The sequence below is a fragment of the Zingiber officinale genome, chromosome 9A (genome assembly GCF_018446385.1).
Source record: "Zingiber officinale cultivar Zhangliang chromosome 9A, Zo_v1.1, whole genome shotgun sequence".
Taxonomy (NCBI): Eukaryota; Viridiplantae; Streptophyta; class Magnoliopsida; order Zingiberales; family Zingiberaceae; genus Zingiber; species Zingiber officinale.
Genome location: NC_056002.1, coordinates 128747832 through 128774388, shown reverse-complemented (window position 1 = coordinate 128774388; position 26557 = coordinate 128747832). Strand labels below are relative to the sequence as shown.

The window sequence follows — 26557 nt, the reverse complement described above, 5'->3', positions numbered from 1 at the left end:
TGAAGCCCTGCTCATGTGCTCGGATGGAATTGCGCCTTATTGTCATGCGGCTCAGCCGAGCGTTCCGCTCAGCCCATAGACTCTACTTGAGCATCGGAAACCCAACCCCTGGTCGGGCTTTCTTTCGTCCGGTCCGAGAGACCCCTGGCCGGTTGACCGGTCGGCTGGATGCTCGGTCGGCCTGCTACTCCACTCGGCACAACCTTGGGGTTGACCTTCTTGACCATTGACCTCCACATATCGTTGACCTCCCGCCAATGAGGGTCCCCCGTCCTTACCACCGGATCAATAACTATACCTAATGTCTTTTTTTTTATCTCATTTTGTAATTAGTTGATCTTCTACTCATTCTTTCATTAGTGCTCAATGTATTTTTTTCCTCCCTCGTATTGGTTCTTACATTCTTCTCCTATCTCACTCGATAATATTTTTTTTTACTCTTTTCTTTTCCTTGAAATACTTTTTATTATTTTATATAAATGATGAATTATAAAAAGAATGGACTATGAACTCAAACCTAGATTATTAGTAATTATATGAGAATTTTCTTATATATTTGTGTTGATAATAGTCGAACTTTGAAATATCAACAAAATAAAATTACGTGGCATAAATTTTTAAATCTAATTTATTAAAAAATAAAGTTAAATTGCCAAGTCTGAATAAAAAAAATAAAGACAATTATTTTTAAAAAAAATATATTAAAGGCCTAAATTTTTTTTTACCTAGGTCTCGTGAAATTTTGAGACGGCCTGGCTGAATCCGTTCAGCAATAATCTGTTTTTTTAGAAGCATAATTGTTTAAAATAACAAATAAAGATATTGCCAAGTTAAAGAAAGGACTTTTTTTTATCGTTCGATTATCCGTTGATAAATAGATTAGTGGTTGATAAATAATAACCTTTTTGAAAAATCCTTTGCTAAGCTGCAAACGTCGTTTTATGTCCTTTCGATAAATAATTCTTTTATGTTTCTTCGAAACTCTCGAGTCTTTCTATACTTTAATTTTTAACTTTTTGATCAATTTTGATTCATATAACAATTTTAACTAAAAATTTGACATAAATATAAATTACCCAAATACAAATAGGACTCTCGACTGTTTTATTCTTTAAAATTATTCTATATTTTAAATTTTAACTAATTTAGCTCTATGTGAAAGTTTTACTGGTACATGTATCTAAACTTGCTTAATTTCAAAGATGATGTGTTCCACGGTGAGTCATCCTATTGTCTTAGTTTGTTGTTTGAGTTTTAAAAGATTATATAATAATTTTAACCAAAATTGATACTTAATATAAATGTCTAAGTTTTAAAGATGACTTCTTTGCTGTGTTGCTTAAAAACCTCGGTATCATTTTTTTTTAATCAATCTTAACCAATTTATCATTTTAAAAAAAATGAATTTTAGATGAGTGTGACCCTGCCACAATGTAATTTTCTTTTACTATTTTAATAGGAGTTTACAAGATTAATTGTGTGGATATTATTTCTCCTAATTCCTTTAAATATTATTTTAGAATTTTTAATATTTTTAATTAGACATTTGAAATTTAAAAATGTAACTAAATAGATAGAATTATACAATTGACTAATATTAAAAAAATTAAATTCAAATCTATCAATTAACATGACTTCACGAATAACGAAATTAAAACTTAATTCAATTTTATCTATTTTCGATTACCTTAGTTTTTCATTATTGTCAAATACGAATGATCCTAGCTAGGTTTTTGAGTTTTAATTTGATGAATTTCAATCTATCTTCAGTTATTTATCTAGAGCATCCACTATCCAATATTCATTGGTTCAAATATTGATATTCTTATATATAAGATATTTGATTTGGATTCAACTTATACTTAGGATTTTAAGATAGATTGATTGATTTTTTCTACATATTTTCCGTCCTACCTAAGCTAGATTCTCAAATATATTAGTTCTATGAGTTGTGTGAGATGGTTTTCAATGTAATTAGTTGAATTTATTTTTTACTAATTAAATTATAATTTTTAATTGTATTTGAATTATTAATTGAGTCAAGATTAATTAAATTTAATTATTTAATTAGGTTTAAGTTGTTTTAAATTATAAGGTCATTAATTAAATATGATTAATTGCTAATTAGGTTTAATTATTAAAATTAAAATTATGAATTAAGTTTAATTAAGTTAGATTAAGTTTTCAAATTAAAATTAACGGATTTGTTAATTAGGTTTAATTAAGTTTAGATTAAATAATTAATTTTGAATTAATTAGGATTTATTTTAAATTTGGATTAATTAGGATTTTAGTTTAAGTTTGGATTAATTAGGAGTAAGGTGTTAATTTAATTTGAATTTAATTAGGAATAAGGTGTTAATTTTCAATTAATTGATCAAGATGTTAATTGCTAATTAATTGATTTCAAATTAATTGATTTAGGTTTAATTATTTTAACTTAATATCTCATGCATTCTAAATTACCAAGCAAGCTAATCCTTTGGGTTGTGTGAGATAATTTGTCAATTTTATCTTTAATTAATTTAGTTTGAATTCTAAAGATTAAATACTGTTGAGTTAGATTCAGGTTTAATCGTCGATTAATTAAATGAACATTTCAAGTTTCAACTTCTATGTTGTGGTGAAGCACAAAGACTTTCTTGGGTATTGGAGCAATGACTATTTTCTTAGACAAAATTGATTCGAGAAATTGAATACTTAGTTAATTTATTGAAAAAGTCTTAGTTTAACTAGTCCAGAATATGGTGAGATAGTTTCAGTTAGTTTCACTTAGCTAAGCAGATCAAGTAGGATACTCCTTACCCTACCTGACTACCTAGACCAAGCTTCCCTAACCTACTATCATCTCACCCCACTCTGGAACTAGGTTGGGCAAGTGTCAATCAAACCTAAATCCTTATCTAATGATTCTAATTTTAGCTGGAAATAAACTAAGCATGCATAATTAAAAGCAGTAAATTAAGTAATCATGTAGTTTATCTAACAAGATTTTTTTTCTATTGACTTCCTTGAATCATAACCTCGATAAGGTCTATCTAGGTAGTGAATCTGACTCTTAGGGATCCAATATCGATTTGGTCCAACTTGATTGCTCAAGCTTGATTTGTGGACCCATGCTTGGACTTGACTTTTAGAATTTCAATTCACTAAAGATAGATATGATTTGAATCGAGACTTAGCTTTATATCTGAATCCAGAATGATTGTATATTGAGTTTCAAGTATCGTATCAAGGAACTTGGAGTTCAAAGTGAACTAACTATTCCAATGACCCTTTGAGTTCTTTGACTTAAACTTTCAAAGTGGATTTTTCTTCCTAAGGTGTTGGTCTTGAGTTAAAGTTCCATTTTGAACTTGTTCAATTAAAGAGCTTGGGTTAGTCTCTTCCTTAAGGGCTTTAACCTCCTTTGGAGTGACTTGATCCAGACATTGGATTTAGCTAGTTCTCGAGTCAGATCATAAATTAAAGAATACAATTTATTGACTAAGGGAGAGTCTACCTCAATTTTTGGATTTCTTGAAATGGATATGAATCCGTGGCAAATCTTAGACTTGATCTTGGCTACTTGGTCTCGTGCTGACAATGCTAGGAATCTCGCTTAAACTTCTTCTTCTTCATCCGACTCTTCCGACGAAGACTCGTCACATGTTGCTTTTAGTGCCTTCTTCCTTCTTTGCTTCTTAGTGTCTTTAACATTTGGACACTTCGCCTTGAAGTGTCCCTTTTGGTTGCAACCATAGCATGTTATTTCCAACTTACCTTTTGTGGTTTGATTTGGATACAATTGCTTAGCTTTTGCTTGGATCACCTTCTTGAACTCGCGTTTAGTGAAACCTTTCTTCTTCTTGAATAGCTTCCGAACTAGATTGACTAGTTTGGAGGTGATCTCCTCGTTGTCTTCTAAATCTAACTCATCTTCAAATTCTGGTTCGGTTAGGGACTTGGGCTTCGATTCCTTAGTTTCGATTTTACCTATAATCAAAGCAATACCTTTCTTGACAGGAGTAGTATTAGATTGTTCATGCAATTCGAATTCAAATAATAGGTCATCTAGTTTTACCTTTGAAAGATCCCTCGAAACTTTGTAGGCATCGACCATGGACGCCCACAAGGTGTTTCTCGGAAATACTTCTAGAGTATACCTGATCATGTCATGTTTTTTGATAAGTTGTCCAATTAAGTGTAGGCTGTTGAGCATATCTTGGATCCGGATGTGGAGTTGGCTTGTTGATTCTCCACCCTTCATTTTTATATTATACAATTTATTCAGAAGCAAATCTCTCTTACATACCTTAGCGTCGGAAGTTCCTTCGTGAAGCTCGATTAGTTTGTCCCAAAGTTCCTTTGTGTTGCTAAATGGTCTAATTTGATTTAGTTCCTCTTTGGTCAAGCTACACTGTAGAGTCTAAGTAGATTTAGCGTTGGCCTCAATCTGTCTTTTAGTGTCATTGTCACATTTGTCGTAGGTGAGTGGTACGCCTTCACTGGTAGGGAACGTGAATTCTGTTTAGATCACGATCCACATCTCTACTTGGGTCTTCAAATGGTATTCCATTTGACCCTTCCAGCAACCAAAATGTTTGCCAGAGAAAAGAGGTAGTCGAACAGTGTTGTACCCTTCTTGATGAGCCATTATGACAAATTCTTGAACACGAAAAAATGAAGAGAATGTATCGAGACTTGGTCTTGAATTAATAGTGCTTGAAAAATAAATAAACAAAAAACCAAAACCAAATAAAGTGAAACAAAACTTGCTTGAACGATTGTTGCACTAATTCAGAGTGTTCTCGCTTTGATAGTAATTATAGGATTGAAAAGAGTGCTAGAGTGGGGGGGTGAATAGTGCGTGTCACGTTTTTTTATTTTTCATAAAACCGTTCTAGCATTTTAGAGTTTAAGGAGCGAAATAGAGAAATAGAAACAAGCATAGAAAACATATTTATTTTTTTACTTGGTTCGCAATCTATGTTGCTAGTCCAAGGCTCACAGTCGTTGATCGATTTTGATGGGCAATCCATTAACAATCTCTTTCTCTGAATAATGATTTAGAGATGAAGATTCATCTTTTACAAAAATTTGAGGAATGACAACACGTTTACTGTTCCTTTTCAAAAACAAATACGAAAGACAATTAAAAATAATTACTAGTATACTGACAAAAATAGATCCGGAGTAGAGTGTAGTTGTTAGAAGAGTGTCCCATCATTTCTAGAGTGAGAGAACTTGAAAGCAATGATTAGAAGTGTGTATAGAGGTTGTTGTCCATAGCTTCTTTTATAGTCCTTTTTAGTTGCCTGTATAACCCTTGGGCGACCCTAGCTAGGCCTCATTCAATTCGACTCCATCGCAACTTTATTCGCTTTTCGGCATCTTTATCCTCTCTGGTTGGCTAGATGCTTAACGATCGCTTGGACCTTCAGTCGCCCAGAGTACACTAGTTCGGCCAACTTCTGATCTCAAGCTCCCTCACCATAGATTTAGTACAATAGAATAATAATATAAAAGAGATAGTTTGCAACTGTTCGGTCTCAACTTTGAATTTCCAGTAAAATCCTAGGTCGAACCGACTCCTACTGTTCCCTCAAGAGAACATGTCCTTATACACTCCACTCAAGAGAATTTACTTGCTTGCCAAACATCCGATCCTCCAAAACTCTTTAGACTTCCTTTTCAGCATCCAATCCTCTGTCCTCAAGGACTTCCTCTGATGTTCGTTCCTCTCTGACCCATCAACTTGCTAGATGTTCGGTCCACTTGACCCATCTAGATTTCTCATCTGGTGTCCTTGATTTGCCAAGACTTCTACCTTGCCTAGTATCCGATCTAGCTGGCCTACTAGGGTTTTCAAGCGATAAGTATCCGATCAATTTGACCTACTAAGACTTTCCTAGTTGTGCTCCCTGCACACTTGATGAATTTTGTTAGATCACAACACAGCTTAATTTAAACCTTTGTCAACATCAAAATCAGGTTCGATTATCTGGTGCTCCCTACACCAATAGTACCCTACTTGGTTTGCTTAGCTAATTGGAACTGACTGAAGCTATCTCGCAACATCCTAAACTAGTTAGACTAGAATTTTTCAATAAGTTGGTTAAGTGTACAATTTCTTGAATTGACTTTGTCTAAGGAAGAGGTCATTGATCTGATTAAGAAAGCTCCTATGCCTCGCCATGACCTAGAATCCAAGTCTTAAAATGACCACTTAGTTAACTAAAAACTAAACTTGAATCAAACACAATGTCAAACAATCTTCCCAATTCAAACTTAAACTTTTAATCAAATCAAATTGACTAAGTATCTCACAAAACTCATAAGGGTATCATGATTGATTGTAGCGAGACACTTAGAATGGGTAAGATGACAAGCACTATTAAATTAAAAATATTTTTAAAAAGTTCTCAAAATTTATAAGACAATTTTTTAAAAATTATTTTCAAAATAGGCATTCAACATAATAATATTTTAATAAATTTCATGCTTGATTGAGTGTATCATATATTAATAATTTTTGAAAACCTTTTAAATAAAAAAATAAAATTACATTTCAAAAAATATTATGTTTTTACACCTTGAAATATTTTTAAAAACATTTGAAAAGTCTTTAAAAAATTTAGATTTTTTTAGAATTCTTTGAAAAAAATTGTAAAAATAGTTTGAAAAATATTTGAAAAGTTCTTGAAAAGTCTTTGAAAAATTCTTGAAAAATATTTTGAAAATCTTTGAAAATTGGTTGAAAAATAGCTGAAAAATCTTTGATTATTTTTGGAAAATTTGTGTGAAAATATTTGAAAAAATCTTTAAAGTACATAGCAAAAATTTCTTGAAAATATTAAAGTACTTAGAAGAAATCTTATTCAAAATTAGATTTTGAAAACATGGTCTTATCTTCAAAATATTCTAAGTGTTTTCAAAAATTAACATTTTGTGATAATGTGCTATAATATGTATTTTTCACAAAAAATATTTCCAGACTCAGACTTAGACTCAGACTCGGTTCCTTGGCTTGATTCCATCTAGGATTCGAACTCAGATTCAATTCTTGCCATAAGCACCATGAAGCCCGATTGGTTTGTGTCTGACTCTTTCGAAGATGATTCATTGTCCTGCACTTTATTGTTAGGTAAATTATTTAACTTAAGATTGTTTTTTGTTACCTTTGAGTCATTTATTCCTTCGTAGAACTCAACTAATTTGTCCCATAATTCTTTGGAGTTTTCGAAGGACCCGACTAGGTTGAGGTCTTCATCTATCAATCTAGATTGGAGAGTGTATGTGGCCCGAGCATCAACTTGAACCTTGCTTTAAATGTTGAATCCACCTTTCCAGTTTTAGAGGTTCTCCAAATTTGTCGACCGGTAGTATAAAACCTTTCTTGATTATGATCCAGAAATTAATCTGTAGGATCGGTGCACATGTGAGAGAGGGGTGAGTCACGTGTATTTTAAAAATGAATATCTTTTTGAAATACGAGTATGCAATGGAAAAATAAAAACAAGTAAAGAAAAATAGAATTCTAACATAAGGAGTTACTTGGTTCAGAGTCTTCGACGACTCCTACTCTAAGACCCACGATCCCTCATATCGTATCAATGGGCAATCTACTATAAACCTCTTTCGGAACTGTCAGAAAAGAAAATCAAATATAAGTATGAAAAATGAGAAAGTGTAATAGCATGCACTTTCATTTTGCAAGTATGAAAGAAGTACAAGAATATTAAATCATTACCAACACTTTAGAAATGCAGAATCTAAACTAACAAGCATGTCGAAATCAGTCTGTCAGCAATGATAGGATGTCTCGGGGCAGTAGCACAATAGCAAAGTGTAGTCAAAGCAACAGAAGAGTCGTTGAAGCTCGTAATTAAGTTATATTCAAGTTATGGTCGAATAACTCTTTTAAAGAGTGTTGGAGGTGCCTCCAAACTCATATGAGGCACCTCCAGCTTCAAAAATGATCCCCAAAGTCTCAGACTCGATCACTTCTACTAACTTCAATTTCTATCCACACGAGGGCACCTCTAAGCTGTCTAAGGTGCCTCCAAGGCGCCTCCAATGCCTCCAAGGCACCTCCGTTCCATGAAGTTTTATCCGATACTCTTATCTATTCGAAGGCACCTTTGATTGGTTCAGGGCGCCTCCAAGCGCCGATCCGAGAAATTTCTAAGCACCTTTAAGGTGTCTTAGACACTATTCATCCGAGAGTGATTTTTGCTACTTTAACCCTACAGAATGCGTTAGTCCAAAAATAAAGTATAACCTACAAAATAAAGTTAGCACAATATAGAAAAGTATTATTAATTAGATCCTATCTTTTCAAGACCAGAATCTAGTTATGGTCTCAGTTTAGGTTTCTAAAATGGAACTAAACTGGACCAATACCCAAAGTCCTAAATTGGAACTCGTTGTCATTGGATCACTTTCCTCAATGACTTACCTTACTTACAATGCAAAATTGCTTGGCTCGTCTTTGACCCAATAGGTCTTCCCACTAGTTGTTAGGCCCACAGACTCAACTGGAGTTCGGCCAATTATCAGGTCCCGCAGACTAGTCGAACTTTCCGCCAGATATCAGGTACTTCTTGACTTATTTGGACTTCCCACTAGCTATTAAGTCCAACAAACCTAGTGGATTTCAACCTGGTGTCAAGTCCTCTAGATTCGTTAAGCCCTGTACACTTGGTAAAAAGGTTAGATCACACCACACCTAATTTTAATCCATTTGTCATTCATCAAAACTTAGGTTTGACCACTGATGTTAACTGCACCAATATAATCTCCATCTTTAGAAATTGCTCCATCTACCCCTTCGAAAGGTAGAAATTTGTGTCGTTGAAGAGTAGTAAGCGAGAGGTAGATAAACCTTCTTGTTGAGACATTTTCAATTCTTGAAAAGAAAGACTTAAAATTTTCCAAGACTTTGACTTAGAGTAAGTAGTACAATGGAAAGAAATACTAATGATATAAAAATAATTTTCTTGAGCAAAATGATTATAGAAAAGGAAATCTTTAAAGAAAATAAAAAGATTTTAAAAAATCTTGAAAGTCTATTAAACCTTTTCAGAGCAATCGATTGCTCTTATACTAATTGTAGGATCAAAAAGTCAAGAGAAGGGGAATCTCATTTGTTTAGAACCTTTTCTTTTTCATCTTTGTAAAATCGAATTAAAGTAAGTTAGCAGTAGAATAAAAGCAAAAGTAAAGACACAAGAACAAGATTAGTTTTACTTGGTTCGTAGTCTAGCGACTACTACCTCAAGGCTTATGATCCTTGATCGCTTTGGACAATCTAATATAGTTCTTCTCTCTGAAAACCTTTTAGAGAAGAAGTAGATTCGTACAAGTATGAGATGTATAGTAAATGCAAGTATAATATAATATACCGACAACATAGATGAAGCGTAGGTTTTCGGAGCATTGTAGTAGTTGAAGCTTGAACGAGTAGTAGCAGCAGAGACAAGATGATTGGCTTGGTCCCCGAGGCCTTCTTTTATATGCATCATTCAGTTGACTGAATATCAGTTCTGTCAACTAAACTTATCCGTTGACGAAATATTCTATCCGCTGACTGATCTCCATGCCCTTTCTTATTTGCTCCGATCTGATCTGATCCGCTCGATCCCGTAAATCATGTTGTTTGATTAACTAAACTTTATTTGTCGACGGAACCTCTGGATTTTCCTTTCCTATGTGACCCGATCAAATCTGATATCTTTACCAAATATGGTTCAATTGACTGATCACTCTTATTCGTTGATTGAACCATGTTTCCTTCTTTATCGGATCTCAAATCTTGCCTATGCTTATCCCTTTAGATCAGTTGACTGAACCTCTCAGTCAATGCTTTTCTTTTTTACAAAACAAAGTTAGCACAAAAATAATACAAATAATAATCCTACAAAACAAAGTTAAACAATGGATAATAAACATGCATGAATATGGCAGTTAGGACTATCTTAATCTCAACTTAGAACATCTATTGGTTTCTTCAGTCGAATCATCACTTAAGATTTATCCCGACTTGGACACAACCTCACCACTCTATTCAAGGAGTTTATCTCAACTTATCCGTTAAACATCTAGTCTTTTATACTTATTTGGACTTTCTCTAGTCTTGCTTAGTATCAAATCAACCTGATCGACTAAGACTTTTATACAATAATGAGTTAGCATAATAGATATAAAATAGCAAAGTAAAATAACATTAGCAACATTCAAAATTCACTGGTCCTGTCGATCAAGCATAGTTGCTTGGAGTTCACTCCTCCAAGACTTCTCATTACATAGGGTTACCTCCCCCTAGGGCTTTCCTCTTGTCAAACATCTAGTCACCTTGATCTGCTTGGACTTGTTAGTTACTTGGTAGACTACTCACCCTTGCCTAACCTTCAGTTAAGACTTATTATTTACCTAACTTCCAGTTAGGATTTTCCCTTACTTAACCACAGTTAAGACTTTTCCTTGCCTAACATCTAGTTAGGACTAGTCAATCGGTAGACTCTTGCCCTTGCCAGTCTCCATTAAACATATTATCAAACAAATATCAAAACTCTAGAGGTTGATTGCACCAATAGAATGCACTAGAATTGAACCTATGTGTTGATGTTATCAAATGTTCAAGTTAAGTCTTGTTGAGATCTAATGGATTGATCAAGTATACATGATGCTTAACTTAGAAAGTCATAGTAGATCAACTGAACAAGATACTAGGCAATAGAAGTCTCGGCAAATCATGGAAATCAGGTAGGAAGCCCAGATAGGTCAAATAGACTAAACACCTAGCAAATGAACCAGACATTTGGTGAGGTGGATTAGATAAATCAGAGAGGATCAAATATTGAATCAGGAGAAAACCTTAGCAAGTTGATTAAGGCTGCGTTTGGTAGGGCGTAATCTGTCTTGTAATGTAATCCTGATTACATTACAAGGCAGATTATTTTGTTTGTTTCATTTTTAAACTTGTAATGTAATGTAATCTGGATTACAAAATGTAGTGAAGTTTTGTAATATGGATTACAAAGTAAATGCTATGTAATCCGATTACATTACGAGGTCACCGTCCCACCAAAATTTAAATACCGAATATACCCTTAGTCCACCGTCGGCCCCCGCCGCCCACCGCCGACCGCCGCCGCCTGCTGCCGACCGGCGGCGGCGGTCGACGACTGGCGACGGCGGCGGCGGTCGGCGGGCGGCGGCGGCGGCGGCCGGCGGGCGGCGTCGACGGCGGAGGCCAATAGCGGCCGCAAACTCCGACAGAAGTGCAGCGACCGTCAGTAGAAGTCGTAGGACATTTTTGTCATTTTATAATAATACAAATTACATTCTTGATAAAAAAAATAATAGATATCAAACAAAAGAATGTAATCATCCTTGTAATCAAATATTACATACATTACATTTCCAAACGTAGTAATGTAATCAAGATTACATTACATTACATTACAAATTTGATTACATTACAAGCTAAATTACATTACACCCAACCAAACATAGCCTAAAGGTTGAGGAGATGAAGTCCAAACGTGTCTAGAGGACTAGATGGTTGTTTGGTAAATTGAGGTAAGCTCCTAGAGGGAGTGGTTCTTCTGAAAAAATATACAGTGAAATCATGTCTCAGTTAGTACAAACCTTAGGTGTTGATCCGAATGAAGAAACCAACGAAGGTTTCTAAGTCAAGACCAAACAACCATATATGTCAATCTCATTCATACATATTATCTGATACATAACTCTGTTTTGCAAGATTATTACTATTATATTACTGTGCTAACTTTGTTTTGCAAAAAGCAAAGCTTTCGTCGACCAAGTGGCTCAGTAGACTAAATAAGGAGGTTTAGTCGACTAGTTCGGGTGGATAATCACAGAGTGATTCAAAATCCTGTAAAGAAGGAAAGTGAGGATCAGTCGACTGATCAAAGTTGGAAAGTGTAGAAGATTTGATCGGATCGCATAGGAATGGAAAACTTAAGTGATCAGTCGACTGATCAAGGGTACAGTCGACTAAACAACGTGATTTGCGGGTTTGACTAGATCAAATCAGAGCAAACAAGGAAGGGAGCAAATATCAATTGCCTAAGAGATTTAGTCGACTAGTTCAGTCAACTGAACAGTTTTTAGTGACTAATGAAGGCATATAACAGAAGCCTCGGGGTCCGAGGCTCAACATCTATTCTCTCTATGCTCCACCTCGTCTCTACTACTACTGTTCATGCGAAATTTGCTACTACAATGCCAAGAGGCTCTCTGACAACCAGTGTTTCATTTCTACCTTGTACTATCGATATATTTTATTTTTACTTACATTCTTATAGGGAGATAGTAGTGTTGTTATTATCTTCCTTGTACTTGTACAAGTTTGCTTCTTCTCTAAAAGTTTTTGAAAAGAAGAATTGTAATAGATTGAAGCGATTAAGGATCCTAAATCTTGGAATAGTAGTTGCTGGACTATTAACCAAGTAAAATGAACTGTATTCTTATTTGCTTTACTTTATTCCGTTGCGATCTGATTTAACAGGGTTTGCGGAAAAAAAGATTAGTTTTTAACACCCCCTCAACTCTTTCGATCTTACACAAGGATGGACAGCTGAATTAATTAAGGCTGTTAAATCTTTTCAAAGCTTTGCTTCCTCATGGTGAAAGCAACAGTGTCTCTGATGATCCTTGCCTTCCTGTGCAAAAGGGAAGGAGATGTCCCTTTCTCTCATTTACTCCACCACACCTATCTCTTCTCACCTTCCTTGTCACTTAATTTGATCGATCTCCAATCGATAAGCATCCATCTCTCTATATATTCTTGTAGTTAAACTCTCTCATCCTGTTCGGGAAATTTCAAGTTTGAAGAGCTCCAGAATTCCCGCGTCGAGGATTGAACATACCCACAAATATAAGAAATAATTAGGCCATGCAGTGCCTCCAGACTACTCCTTCCTCTAGCACTGAGAATAGCAAGAAGAAGAGAAAGAAGCAAGAGAGGGAAGGGGAAGCCATGGCTGAAAAGAAAGACAAGAGGGACTACATCCATGTACGAGCTGGCCGCGGCCAAGCCACTGAGAGTCATAGCTTAGCTGAAAGAGTAAAGAATTGTTGCTCCACTTGCTCTTCTCTTTGCTTTTTAGCTACTCAGTGGGTGTGCTGATGGTGTGCAGATTAGGAGGGAGAAGATTGACGAGAGGATGAACTGTTTGCAAGGCTTGGTGCCCGGTTGCAACGAGATCATGGGAAAAGCCAGCGTGCCCGATGAGATCATAAACTATGTGCAGTCTCTCCAAAACCAAATTGAGGTGTGTGTTTTCCCCAGATTTCAATAAGCTGGGTTGTGGGCAGAATTAATGAGTTTTGTTCTTGTGTTTTCTTAGTTCTGTCACTGAAGCTGGTTGTTGTAGATCCTGGAATGCACTGCACTAGCAGTGAAGTGCTAGAGGTAATTTAGTTCTTGCACCTAACAAATCGGTCTGTTTAACCTCAGTGCTGAAACTTTTCATGTTTGATCGAGTGATGCTGTTAAATTCGTCCTGCAACTCCAGCAGCATAGCAGGAATTAGCCTTCCAGCCATTAATGATCAGTTGGAGTTCTTGCAACCTGCTAGTGATTTCTCTGGTCTGCACATGTCCATGAATCCACAAATGACTTGGCTCCAAAACACCATCGGTACGGTGCCTATCCAGTTGCACTCCTTCTCCAATGTAATTGCCTCTACACCATCAGTTAAAAACATAAATATGTAAATGGAGCTCTTTCCTAAAAGCTTAAGATTTTTGTTTCATATGCTGATATGAAACTTCATCTTCAATTTTCACTGTTATCCTTTTGTTGGACATGAAAAACCTCAGGTTCTTGGGTCATCTGCTTGGGATGAGACCAGTGTCGGCTTCCCTGGCCTGGAATTCGACAGAGGGAAAAACTGAAAGTATTTTCAAATTTGGGATATCTGCACACTTGGATGGCTCATTTCACAACATCAACTGAAAGTCCTTTTGTATCAAGAATGCAGAATTCCATACAGAAGCTGCATGAAATATTTCTTCTGTCGTCTTCCTGTTTTGTGTCTCTTTAATGTTCTTGCAGACAGTTATCTACATAATCTTCTTTAATGTTCTTGCAAAAGAACAAGTGTGTGATAGTACACCCATTAGGAGAGGAATTTATGAAGGCAATTTATTACATGGAAGAGTAAATCATTAAAAAGAGAATGAACTCAAAAGAGAACTAGACAAAAATAATCCTGCTTTCACTACCGATAAACTATCCAAACAACAATATTTTTCCAGACAAGAATCTTCATCTAGCCTAAGAGTCTTGATCAAGATGCTTACTTATGATCGCTTGTTCATCCTACATCTTTTGTCTTGTTGAAAAACTAACCTTGGTTCATATAGATGATGTAGAAATTTGTTGATATGGCTTGTTGACTAATCCTGAAGTGTGGTCACTTCTTTGAGTAATTTGCTTAACCAATGGTCGCAATTGAGATCGCAGGATTGTCCACTCTTCTCTTCATGCACTGTTGAGGAAGAGCCTGCAGTCCATCCAACTCAAAAGTTACAGAAATTTGTTCACCTATGTATGCAATTCCAATGGTTTGAACTAGTATGCATGGCTTGTCTCAGTAGAGGAAGAACAGACTACTTGCGGTGCAATGACACCCCAGTTGGTCGAGTTTGATTAGAGTATTTTTATTTGGTACTTTGATGTAGTTGACAAGAATTTAAATTAGGTTTATTTTGTATTTTCCTATATGTGCATTGAGTGTGCAAAGAGGTTGGCTTGTTGCACATGTATCTTAGCAAGCTCATACATGGGAGATTAGTGTTGGTACAAGGATACCCTAAGTGGTCAAGTTTGACTAGGAGCTTGGCAAATTGTACATACAACTTGGAAAGCTCTTGACTCGATGAGGGTTGAGTTGTCATGACTCATGGCAAATTGTATTTGACATGGCCGAGTTGGATGGATGCAGGAATGGAACCAGAAATTTTATATCGAGAGGACGAAATGTATGTGTTTATGTTGAGGGGAGGTGACCATGTCGTTGTCTCCCATTCACCTCTCTTTCACCCCCTATTCCTATACCTCATACATTTCTTATACTTAAAAATTCAAGAGGGGCAGCTGCCGCCATCGCCCCTCTTTGGCTCCATCCCTGGATGGATGTGCTCAATGACTTAGAAGTCTAGACAGAGTGGACTCAGAGGTGATTGACAAATGATGGCGTGGAGCAAGCTAGGGGAGCTTGGTCAATCAATGGGATAAAAAAATGCTTAGCAAGATGGACTCTAGGATGAGGAGCATAAAGTGGTTATTGGTTTGATGATTTTGAAGCAGCAGAATGTCGTAGACTGAAAGGCAAGGTGAAGGATTGCATGAAGCAAGCTTAGAAGGATTAGTGCATCTAAGAAAATCAATAGTCTGGAAAGGTGGACTCGAGGGCACGAAGCATTTATGGCTTTGAACATCATAAGAGCTTCAGTTGATTAGATTTGGATTTAAGTTGATTAGAGACTTGTTCCAATCGACTAAACTTTTAATTGTTGGCTCAAAACAACTATCGTGATACTTGACTTAACTAGGGCATTTTCCACTCAACTAGGCGTTTTCTCAAATTAGTTGTTGGAGTCAATTAGAACTTGATCTAGTTGAATTAAATGTCTGTGCACTTAATTAGATAGGTTTTCGTCGATGACAAACTAGTTATTGGTAGATAAGATTGTTATCTTAACTAGCAAACTTGGCTCAAATTATATTCATTTGACTTGACATTTGAGTAATCGAGAGGAAAAGTGTTTTTAGTCCATTGGCAAACTAACTAGTCATTAGTATTAAATGTTACTATCTTAGCTATTGGGAGTCAGCTGAAATTAGATCCAATTGACTCCATGTTTGAGCAGTCAACTTGTTGAATTTTTCTATCAACTTGCAGATTCTTTTGTGGAGAATTGAACCAATTATGTACCTTACCAAACTGAACATAGTGGACAATCCATGAACTAGTGATTGCAGTAAGAACAAAAATGAATTCGACTGTTTTATTGTTGCGTCGCTTTGAATTTTAGTTTCCAATGATGTGAAGCAACAGGATGTGTTGCATTAACTGTATATTGTTAGATGCAAAGCCACATCCAACAATTAACCTTGTTTAATTTTAGCTTGTATTTATCATGCAGCCAAAAGGCATTAAGCCTTTGATTACAATCTTAATTTATAATATCTGACTCTCATTATTAAAAGCACCAGTCGGGCATAACCTGATTTGAGTATCAAACTTCTAATCGCTTGGAACCAGAGGATCTGCCTCCGAGCCACCGTCAAGCTGCTGATTTTTTAAGGCTTCTGCAGCCTCAATTTTTCGGAGTGTTGAAGAACTAATTTTGATTCCCGTAGACTCCTCGGGCAATATATCTACTACTTCGATCTGCATTTGAAGATCAATGGATATAGCCATTGGAATGTCAAAGAACTCGCTTATGGGTGGTGACCCACTTCATAATCACAGAAATACGTCGATGTGCATATACCTTTAATTGTGATAACCCTCTCTCTGCCCTTTTCCTGTTAACAGCAATTCCCCCAGGCAATGTCTCCTTGCTTTTGACAAATTCAAATAATTTATGTGAGGTTTTCCACCATGCTTTAATTTAATTTATCCTTTCTTGACTACTAGATTGCACTCCAAAACAAATGGAGAGTAAAATACCTCACGACTATAGCCTCCAATTGTTCATCCCTGATAGATGGACCATAAGGATCTGTGATTGGCTCCACTTCAACAGTCAACTCAGGTTTCATGGACTACAAAAGAATCAGAGATGAGAAACAGAAAACTATAAAGTAAAACGGCAAAAGAAAAAACAGATTAAAGAAGCATTTCATTAACATTTTGCATGTAAGCAAAACTAATTACATTCTGATGTAACATTTTCTCATTGATTTTTTCAGATAGAATTATGTTCTAATTTCTAAGAATCTAAACATATACAAACAAACTTAACACAACAGAAAGGAAATGTTGGAATGAAGTAGAAATCTCTTTTATTAACAATGCAAATTTTATTATAAGTGACAAGGATAGATAAAAGGATTTTGTTTATTTTCTTGTATGTTCCTATACTTAAGCATCCTATGCATTCATTTCAATTTTTGAAATGAATTTTGGATAGAATATTCTGGGTTCTGACTCAGTTTTCCTAAAAAGAAAGAAAGAAGAAACCTTTTATTTTCTTTTACAATAAGGTAAAACAGGTCTAATATAGAACGGAGTTGGAGGAATATACTGGGAAACAGTTCAGCCGAACTATAGTATTACCGGTGGGATTCCGAGAAATTTATTTTAGTTGAGGTCAAACTACAAGTTAGGTTGGGGTCTTAGTTGGGTGAAACAATCCTGCCTGAATTGCTTCTTTAGAAGGAGAAAATTCTCACTAGAAAGGCTAGAAAGGGGAATGGGGATTTGATTCTTCTCAGTATCAGTATCAGTATCAATATCCTGAAGTTGAGTTGTGGTAGTAAAAGACCCCCCTCCTTGGTTGCCCTAGGTTAGTATTTATAGGCCTCAAGATATGTGTTCACATTGTCTAATGCTCACGTCTCAATTTTAAATGTCTGGGATAGCCTCGGATCAATGTCGTGGCATAGTTGCAAATAGTGCATCCTGTATGTTTACCCCACCCTCCTCGGCAAGGAAACTGACACGTGTTCTCCAACTAGTGGGTACCATGCGTCAACATTCAAAAATTAAGGTTATATTTAAGTGGACGCAAAGTCAAGAGGGCTGAGGAAAAATTACAAAATTACATGTAGACCTCCATCATAATATACATCTTTTGTGTCACCCAGCCACGTCCTGGTGAGACCAAATCAAATATCGTATGATGTTCTCAAATCCTCGACAAGTTAATGAGTTGACAGTATATCAACCTATTTCAATATGTACGGAAAGAGGAAAGGAGGTGCATCTGGCATTTGCACTTCAATAGAAGAAATTCCTCATCTAATGATAAAGTTTTCTAGTACTCACAGGCAGATGCAGTTTGGCAAGTTTACTATCAAGCAAGGTTGTAAAATTCGCTAGGCGCTAGTCGGGCGGCAGACCAGCACCTAGCGCCTAGACCGCCTAGGCGGGGGGACTAGGCGCCGCTAGGCGGATTCCTTGGTATCCCTTGTTTCATGTGGACTGTGGACAATGTCATATGCAAATCTAAATGTTGTCTTAAACAATTTCATAACAATGAAAATCTAACTATGTATGCTGAAATAAATACATACTTTCCAATACCAAAAAATGAAAAACTATAAAAGAAAACTAATAGTTTTGTGCAAAGGAAATATACTAGGCTCAGTAAATATGAGTAAAAGAAACAATTAAACAATAGAACATGCAGTAAGTTATCATAATCATATAATAAACAGTAGAACATTGGAAAATAGTAGTAATAGTTCAATTCAAGATTACAATGCATTGTGAACTAGTAACCACTAAGCAAAATATAATTGTTAAATAACATAAATCATGTCTTAACAAAATGAGTTCAAAATTACACAACTAATAATATCTCATAAACTCATATTTATTCTGCTTCTTCTTCTCCATAATTTTCAATAACTTGTTCTTCATCGGACACAAACTCAATATCATTATTGTGATCCTCGTCTTCTTATTCGGATTCAAAATCATCTTTATGAAGTTCTCTCACTCTAGAGCTTCTTCGGGGTTGTAGATTTTCATCTGCTCCACTTGCTTCATCAACCATTTGCCAAGTGAGCCCAGAACCTAGTTCAACTTCATCATCTTCCCCACCATCCACAATCCAACCTTGTGCATTTGAAGCATCTTTTGCAAGAAGGACATCGACATTTCTTTCTTTTTCTCTTTTTTTTTTGTTCAACAATCTAGCATTAAATTGGACAAATACTAGATTGTTCAACCTGTTGGCATCCAACCTATTTCTTTTCTTTGTGTGAATCTAAAAAAAACAGAGAAAGTAAATACTATAGTTAGTACCTGAATATAGAGTATAGACGTTAAAAATTATAACTAATTTACTTAAAGAATAGACTGAAAGTTTAAAACTTACTCCTTCAAATGTACTCCAATTTCTTTCACACCCAGATGAACTTGTAGTTAATGAAAGTATCCTCAATGCCACCCTTAGCAAGTTAGGTGTGTGAGCACCGTATGTACTCCACCATGCACATGGATCAAATGTATCATCATTTTTTTCACATGCTTTTGCTGCCAATGTTTTTCCAAATAATTGTATCTTGTAGATCTAACTCATTGGCATGCAAAGTTTCCATGCATTCAAAAATCCCCATCGCGACCTCCTCATAAAGAGCAATCGAACTATCTTTATAGTAAAAATAAGAATTCAACAAAAATGTAGTGGTATGCAATGATGTATCAAGTCTATCCTTCATTTTTAACTCAATAATGACTATGATAGGCTGATAATTTGATTCCACGTTATTCAAAGCCACCTTGATATCTTCTTTAGCTTGAAGAAGCTCCCCATAGAGAAACCCCATCGATGGCTTTCTATCTCCATCTACCAATCGAAGAACTCTTACCAAAGGAGCAAATATTTTCAAACAAAGTGTCACACCATTCCAAAAACTCATGCTCATCACTGTAGAGTAAGCTAATTTTCCTTTGTTTGTTTTTAACCATTTACATTTCTCCCACATATTACTTGTAAACATGGCCCTTAAACTAGCTTTTTTTTCAATCAAACTTTGCAATGTGAGGAAATTTAATGCAAACCTGGTAACTCCTGGTCGGACTATGTCTCTCTTCTTCGTGAAACTTCTCATCAATGATAAAGTCTTATGGTGAGCATAGATCAAAATGGTAAAAGTCTTGGATTGCTCAATCACCTTTTTATATCGTGGAAGTTTGCCAATACTTTCAAGTATGAGATTAATAGTGTGAGTTGCACATGAACTCTAAAAGATCCCGGGTCGTTTTTCTCTCATCAATTTAGCTGCAGCCATATTGTTGGTGGCATTGTCTGTAACAATCTGAACAATATTCTGAGCTCCTACTTGTTCAACACACTTGTCAACATACTCAAAAATAAGTTCAGCTGTATGCGCCTCCTCTGAAGACTCCTTAGACTCTAAAAATGTAGTACCCTCCTTACAATTAACACACAAATTTAAGATGCTTCTTCTTTTTCTATCACTCCATGCATCTGTCATGATCGAGCATCCATTCTTTGCTCATTCTTCTTCATGTTTCTTCAGCAATTGTTTTGTTCTTTTAACTTCGGCTTTCAATAGTGGCTCCCTAAGTTGATATTGAGTTGGAGGCTTGAATCCTGGTCCAAATTGACCCACTGCCTCCATTAGTTGCTTGAAGCTATCATTATCGACAGCATTGAATGAGATTCCATTTTCATAAACTCATCTCCCAACATATTGTTGAACTTGTTGAGTTCTCTCTTTGAAAAGAGTCTCATTTATATTTTTTTGGCGAAGCACTTTACTTCCATTGGAGCCTGCATTTTCTGGAGCAATTGCCGATGCATATCTATCCATGAGGCCAAGTGGAAGAGGTTTTTTAACTCTATCTATCCCTTCAATTTCAAGACCTTCTTCTTCATCTACGAAAATAGCCACCTCTGCTCTACAACTTTGTTCTTCCATTATTTTGTTCTTCTTTCTGTTCCTCCCTTCTAAAATAGACTGTTTGCACTTATTTTTGTCTTCTTGAGATGATTTTCGACAACCAGATACATTTCCAAGTATATTTCCAATGTGCTCCTTTATCCTATACACTCCTACTGACATTGCTTTTCCACATAACTTACATTTAGGCTGCGTTTGGTAGCCTGTAATCTACCTTGTAATGTAATCCAGATTACATTACAAAGTCGATTATTTTGTTTGATTTGATTTAAAACTTGTAATGTAATGTAATGTAATCTGGATTACAAAAGGTAGTGAAGATTTGTAATCTGGATTACAAATCAAATGCTATGTAATCCGATTACATTACGAGGTCATTATTTCACCAAAGTTTAAATGCCGAATATACCCCTAGTCTGTTGTTGACCGCCGCCCTCCACCGGTCACCGACCTTCGTAGCCGGCCGCCAGTCGGCCGCGGCCGTCGGTCGCTGGTCGCCGCCGACAATTGTCCACCACCGCCGCTGCCAATTGCCAGTTGTCGATCGCCGGCCGTCGATCGCCGTCCGCCTCCACCACCGTTGCCCACTGGTCGTCGTCCGCCGTCGCCCATGGCCGCCGATTGGCGAAGACGGTGGCTTGCTGCGGCGACCGACGGTGGCGGCGGCAGCTGGTTGCCGATGGCTGCCGCAAACTCCGGCAGAGGTGTGGCGACCGCCGATAGAGGTCACAGGATATTTTTGTCATTTTATAATAATATGAATTACATTCCTTATAAAAAATAATGGACACCAAACAAAATAATGTAATCACCTTTGTAATCAAAGATTACATACATTACATTACCAAACGTAGTAATGTAATCAAGATTACATTACATTACATTACCAAACGTAGTAATGTAATCAAGATTACATTACATTACATTACAAATTTGATTACATTACAAGCTAGATTACATTACACCCAACCAAATGTAGCCTTAATTTTGTCGAGGTTCTTAGGATCAATCAATATCCCAAACTCTCATCCGATGTCATTTGACTTTCTTCTAAGAATTCCGGATTCGGGTTGGATGACAGATGCTGTCAAAGATGGATTGTTTGCCATTGATAACAAATAATCTGAAGGAAAAAAAATTATATATAACAACTAACAAGACATAATATGATAATAAAATTTAATTATATCATACAAATATACAATACAAAATAATAAAAATATGAAATATAACATTAAGTCATTAACAAGTCTGAGAATATTTTTTTATATATCTTAATCTAATTAATAAAGTTTATTAGATATTTGTTTAAATAAATTTAATTTAAAATATATTTTTTATATTATTAAATCCGTTATATACTTATATAATATTTATTAGAATTTTTAAAATTTTAACATAATTTTAATAATTAATATTTATAAATCCGATTAATATACATTTATAATATATAAAATTTATAAATATGATTTATATAAATTAATAATACTTATTAAAAATTTTAAAATTTTAATATAATTTTAATATGTATAAATCCGATTAATATAAATTTATAATATATAAAATTTATAATTTATAAATAATTAAATATGATTTATTAATTTATTAATATGTATTATATGTTTTTAAATTTTAAATATTTTTATATTTTTAAATCTGATAAAGTGATAAATGATAATATTTATTATAATTTTTTAAATCTGTTAATATATAAATTGATATTTAATATTATTTATTTAAATAAATTAAATATATTATTTATATATTTAAATATGATTATATAAATTAATAATGGTTATTAGAATTTTATATATTTAAATTTGTTTTATATAAATTAATAATATTTATTATAAAAAAGATAAATTTTAAATATATTTAATTGGGATCTTAATTTTATTAGGCTTTATGAACTCAACCCTATTATTAAAATTATCCCCGTTAGGAGTTAGGAATTGTTTTAATTTATTAAATCTAAAAAAAATTAAAAAAAAAAAAAACACAAAAAACGCGTCTCTGTCGCGAGTCTCGCAACTCGCGCGTTCGCCGGACGAGTCCGATGCGTCCGGCGAAGTCCGGCGTTGCTTCCCGCGGCGCCGGTAGCGTCGCGCGGAAAGCTTTTGGCACAGCCAGAAGCATCGCAACTCTACCGACGTTGCTCGAAGCAACGCCGGACTTCGCCGGACGCGTACGGCGTGTCCGGCGATGCTTCAGGCAGCGTTTGACACCTGCGATGCGTCCGGTGTTGCCGCGACGAAGATTTGAGAAACAAAAAAACATAAATGAACAGAAAAAAAAAACTTACCGAAGCAACGCGAGGAAGACGAAGAGTCGGCGAAGAGTCGAGGCGATGAAACAAACTAACGCCTGGCAAATACCTAAAAAACGGGTTTAACATGCCTTAAAAAGCTAGGCCCGCCGAACCCGCCGAAGCCCGCAGAGGACCGCCTAGGCGGCCCAGCCGCCTAGGGCTTCCGCCTCGCTGGTTTCCGGCGCGGCATCCTGCTGCACAGCGCCTAGGCGGCCGCCTAGGGCACAATTTCGAACATTGCTATCAAGTACTAATTTCTAAAACTGAAATTGAAGAGCAAGAATTGACAGATGCTAAGATATCCCAGTCAAGACAAAGCAAGAAAAGAAACAAATTATGGGAATCAAGTTCCACATAGTTAAATACTAAAATAATATTTCACAAAGATTGCAGGCTACTAGTCACATTCCAGTTAAGTTTAAGGGAAAATGTAGAAAGATAGTAAAACGTAAAGAATTGCTACATCGCTGGAAATCCTGCTGGATACTGGTAAAAGCTAGGTTAAACTGAATCGACAGACCAGCAAACTTAAAGAAGAAAATTTATGCATACATCATAGTATATTATAAATGAGGTACTTTGCATAACAAGACAACGTTTGATAGGTTTGAAATAATGTGAAACAATGTATAATTTGTCATATCACATCTCTGAGTGAGATTTTACAAAGTAGTGATCCTAAAAATTGAAACCAATCAAGTAAACTAGACACGAAATCTACATACGACTAAGTAGGTGGAAAGGTCCACTACAATGGAATTAGGGCTCCATTCTGTTTGAATTTGACATTACAATGATGCTAGTCACTTTTAAACTCAGCACTATGATTTGTCACAGCAAATGTAACTATGATTAACTACCGTAGCAATTTATTTCCTATAAATATTATCAAAGAAGTGAAAGTCACGACACAATTATATCTTGATGGTACTCCATCTATTTGTACAAGTACAACACTGTACATGGTGGCCGGTGGGAAAATTCCGTGGGACCAGGCCGGTCACCCCAGGGCTAGTTAATAAGACTAACTGGGTTTATCATAAGTACAACACTCTACTTGTCTCCTCGGGATGGGCAGTTGGCTAGTGCATGAGGTGTTGCCATCATGAGGTCTGGGGTCAATTCCTGGCTAGTAGCCCGGTTCCTGCCTCCCCCATGTACTGGTCACTGCTCGGACTAGTAATCATCCGTAATTTACCTCTCTTCACATAACCTAGAGGCAGACTGTACAGGTGCCTAGGTGAACGTTATCACCTTTTGCCACCACAAGTACGACACTCTATGTAAAACAAAATTTTCAATAGTATTTGCATTGACTGTAATAGATAATCTTGCTGAAAAGTTAAAGTGGAATGTGAATCCAAAAATGTTTTCTCTGCTAAAATCGTCAGTTATTTTATTACTAAAATTAAACTACTAGATTGGGAAAGAACAGAAAAAGGATGTTGAATTGCCCAAATAAACGAGCTAGTAACAAGTAAATATATGAAACTTCAAGTCTTCAATCAGAGTAATACTAATTATTTTGAAGCTTGTGGTTATTTCTCTTTGCAATTCGGTGGCTCAGAGTCATGCATAAATAAACAAGATTCATCTGGAAATTGATATATCTTTCAATGGATTACCTTAATGTAGATCTTCTCTTACCTTAATGTAGTTCTTCACACCTTGCATGCGCTTCTCAATAGGTTCTATTAAGTAAGCATACTGTAATTAAGAGCAAAGAAAATTTTAGACATAATGATCAACAAAAAATTGCAATTGATGAAATTGTTAAAATTAATTTGCGGAAACACTATGCAGTGAGCAATAGCCTAACTTAATAGAAGACTCTTAAGGGCATCATTGCAAAACATAGTTCAACTAGACTTAGTAGATTGCTTCTATATATAACATTCATTGTGGCAAAAAATTGCTTTACTCAATCTCAGAGCAAGCAATTAGTATTTTTTGTGTGATCTAAGTGGGAGAGCCCTACCAAAAATCTTTCATCAATGGAACACAAACTTTATCAAATAATGCTTACCAAAGACAAAGATTAAAGATTACTTTATCTTAAAGCTTAGGGTATTTTTCTAATTTGATTTTCTTAATTGATTGCGCTAAAAAAAGGAAAGAAAGAATAGTTGAACACATTTCAAGTTCATCTCCAAGCAGCCAATTTATGACAGCAAAGCCAAGAAAAGCTAGAAAGAAGAGAAATAAGAGACCTCTTTTTTGCTCAACATAGGTCCATCACAAACCCCAACCACAATCCTATCTCTGGCTAGATCTGCTGATGCCTGCAAAAAGTAAGCCAGTGAAGAAAGTTCAATTAGGCACAAGGGAAAATGAGAAGGAGGCAAAGGGAACTGACCTTGAGGAACAAATGATGGCCTTGGTGAAGCCTATCAAATGTGCCACCAACCACAACAGACTTGTAAGAATTGGGAGGAGATGGAGAGGGAATCAGGCCACTTGACAACATTTATTACGCCTTATTAAAGCTAGGGCAACGAGCGTCGCGCCTCGGATCAGGACGACGAGAACTCGTCGGCGATGAATCGGGAGCTAGGGCAGAGGGAAAGTGTCTCTGCTCGGCGATCGGAGGGGAAACTGGGAGGCTCCGTCGGTGTGAGGTGAGCGACGCCGGCGAGCTCGACCTCGTCTCGTCGCCGCGATCACGACTTGGCAGGGAGATGGCGTCGTCACAGCGGATCGGCTGCTGGAAATCAAGGAGAAGAGATGAGGGATCGGGAGAGGAGCTCGGCCGGCGGTGGCTCGAGCGTCGCCGGCGCTTGGGAAGGGACGGAAGAGAAAGAGAAGGTGAGAAGAGGGGAGAAGAATCGGGTTCGGTGAAGATGAAGATGAGGGGAAGAAGAAGTGTCGGGCACGGGTTCGGCGACGGGAGAAGTAAAAGAAAAAAGCAAAGGAAAACAAAAATAAAATTTTTCCTTGCTCAATGGAATAACTTCAACGGGCTTTTCCGCGGCCCACTAATGGTATGTTTGGGAGGAGGTGAGAGAAGGGGAAGGAAAGAGAAATAAGGGGAAGGGATACTTTAAACCTCATTTGGAAAGGAGTGAGAAAAGGGAAGGAAAGATAAGAAAGGGTAAGTTTTAACCTTCGTTACCCATGGAAAGAGAGATTTTCTTACACCCCGAATTGGAGTGTAAGGAAGGGGAAGGGAAAACAAAAGATTTTTTATTCCAATTTTATCTCTGTTCTTAATAGTTTAAGAAATGTTTCAATTTCTAATTTTACTATGTCGTCGGAGTTCAATTTCCTCGTCTTCTTCACAGCTCGTTTGCTGCCATTAGAGAAGGGGATCCGACACGTCTTCTAACTGAATTGAAAGGAAAAATTATTTTTGTCGTTTGAAAGGATATCTATTATTTTTTAATTTTTTCATCAAAATTTAATAAGTTTTTAAAAAATAGAAATTCTCATTTTCAGCATTATCTTTCAAATTTTTTTATTTAAAATTTTTAAAATCATTATTTTCATTATGTCTCATTACTTGATTATCGATAATTCATTATTTTATTATGAATAGTATTAAAAAATTAAATTTTTATTAAAAAAATAACTAATTTAAATGATAATATAAAAAATTAATTTTATTATTAAAAATATCTAATTTA

General features: G+C 35.8%; 2 protein-coding genes across 2 annotated transcripts; one reads left to right on the top strand and one right to left on the bottom strand.

Moving 5' to 3' along the window:
* Positions 1 to 12907: 12907 nt before the first annotated feature.
* Positions 12908 to 13911, top strand: LOC122019572 (transcription factor BHLH094-like). Its single transcript, XM_042577028.1, has 5 exons — positions 12908 to 13078; positions 13122 to 13286; positions 13376 to 13426; positions 13570 to 13689; positions 13837 to 13911. The coding sequence occupies exons 1-5, from the start codon at positions 12908 to 12910 to the stop codon at positions 13909 to 13911; spliced, it is 582 nt and encodes a 193-aa protein (XP_042432962.1).
* A 2092-nt stretch (positions 13912 to 16003) lies between these two features.
* On the bottom strand, positions 16004 to 25852 carry LOC122020342 (phosphopantetheine adenylyltransferase-like). The gene is made up of 6 exons (XM_042578233.1): positions 25291 to 25852; positions 25145 to 25216; positions 24582 to 24641; positions 16698 to 16792; positions 16519 to 16588; positions 16004 to 16415 (listed from the first exon to the last, which is right to left on the bottom strand). The coding sequence occupies exons 1-6, from the start codon at positions 25399 to 25401 to the stop codon at positions 16269 to 16271; spliced, it is 555 nt and encodes a 184-aa protein (XP_042434167.1). The 5' UTR covers positions 25402 to 25852; the 3' UTR covers positions 16004 to 16268.
* Positions 25853 to 26557: the final 705 nt, after the last annotated feature.

Excerpts from the sequence above, each read along its gene's own strand:
- LOC122019572 (XM_042577028.1), top strand. The coding sequence starts at position 12,908 with ATGCAGTGCCTCCAGACTACTCCTTCCTCTAGCACTGAGAATAGCAAG. Across the intron at positions 13,079-13,121 it reads GTCATAGCTTAGCTGAAAGA|CTACTCAGTGGGTGTGCTGA; the intron begins GTAAAGAATTGT and ends TTTGCTTTTTAG. Across the intron at positions 13,287-13,375 it reads CTCTCCAAAACCAAATTGAG|CTGGTTGTTGTAGATCCTGG; the intron begins GTGTGTGTTTTC and ends CTGTCACTGAAG.
- LOC122020342 (XM_042578233.1), bottom strand. The coding sequence starts at position 25,401 with ATGTTGTCAAGTGGCCTGATTCCCTCTCCATCTCCTCCCAATTCTTAC. Across the intron at positions 25,217-25,290 it reads GCCATCATTTGTTCCTCAAG|GCATCAGCAGATCTAGCCAG; the intron begins GTCAGTTCCCTT and ends TACTTTTTGCAG. Across the intron at positions 24,642-25,144 it reads CTATGTTGAGCAAAAAAGAG|TATGCTTACTTAATAGAACC; the intron begins GTCTCTTATTTC and ends TCTTAATTACAG.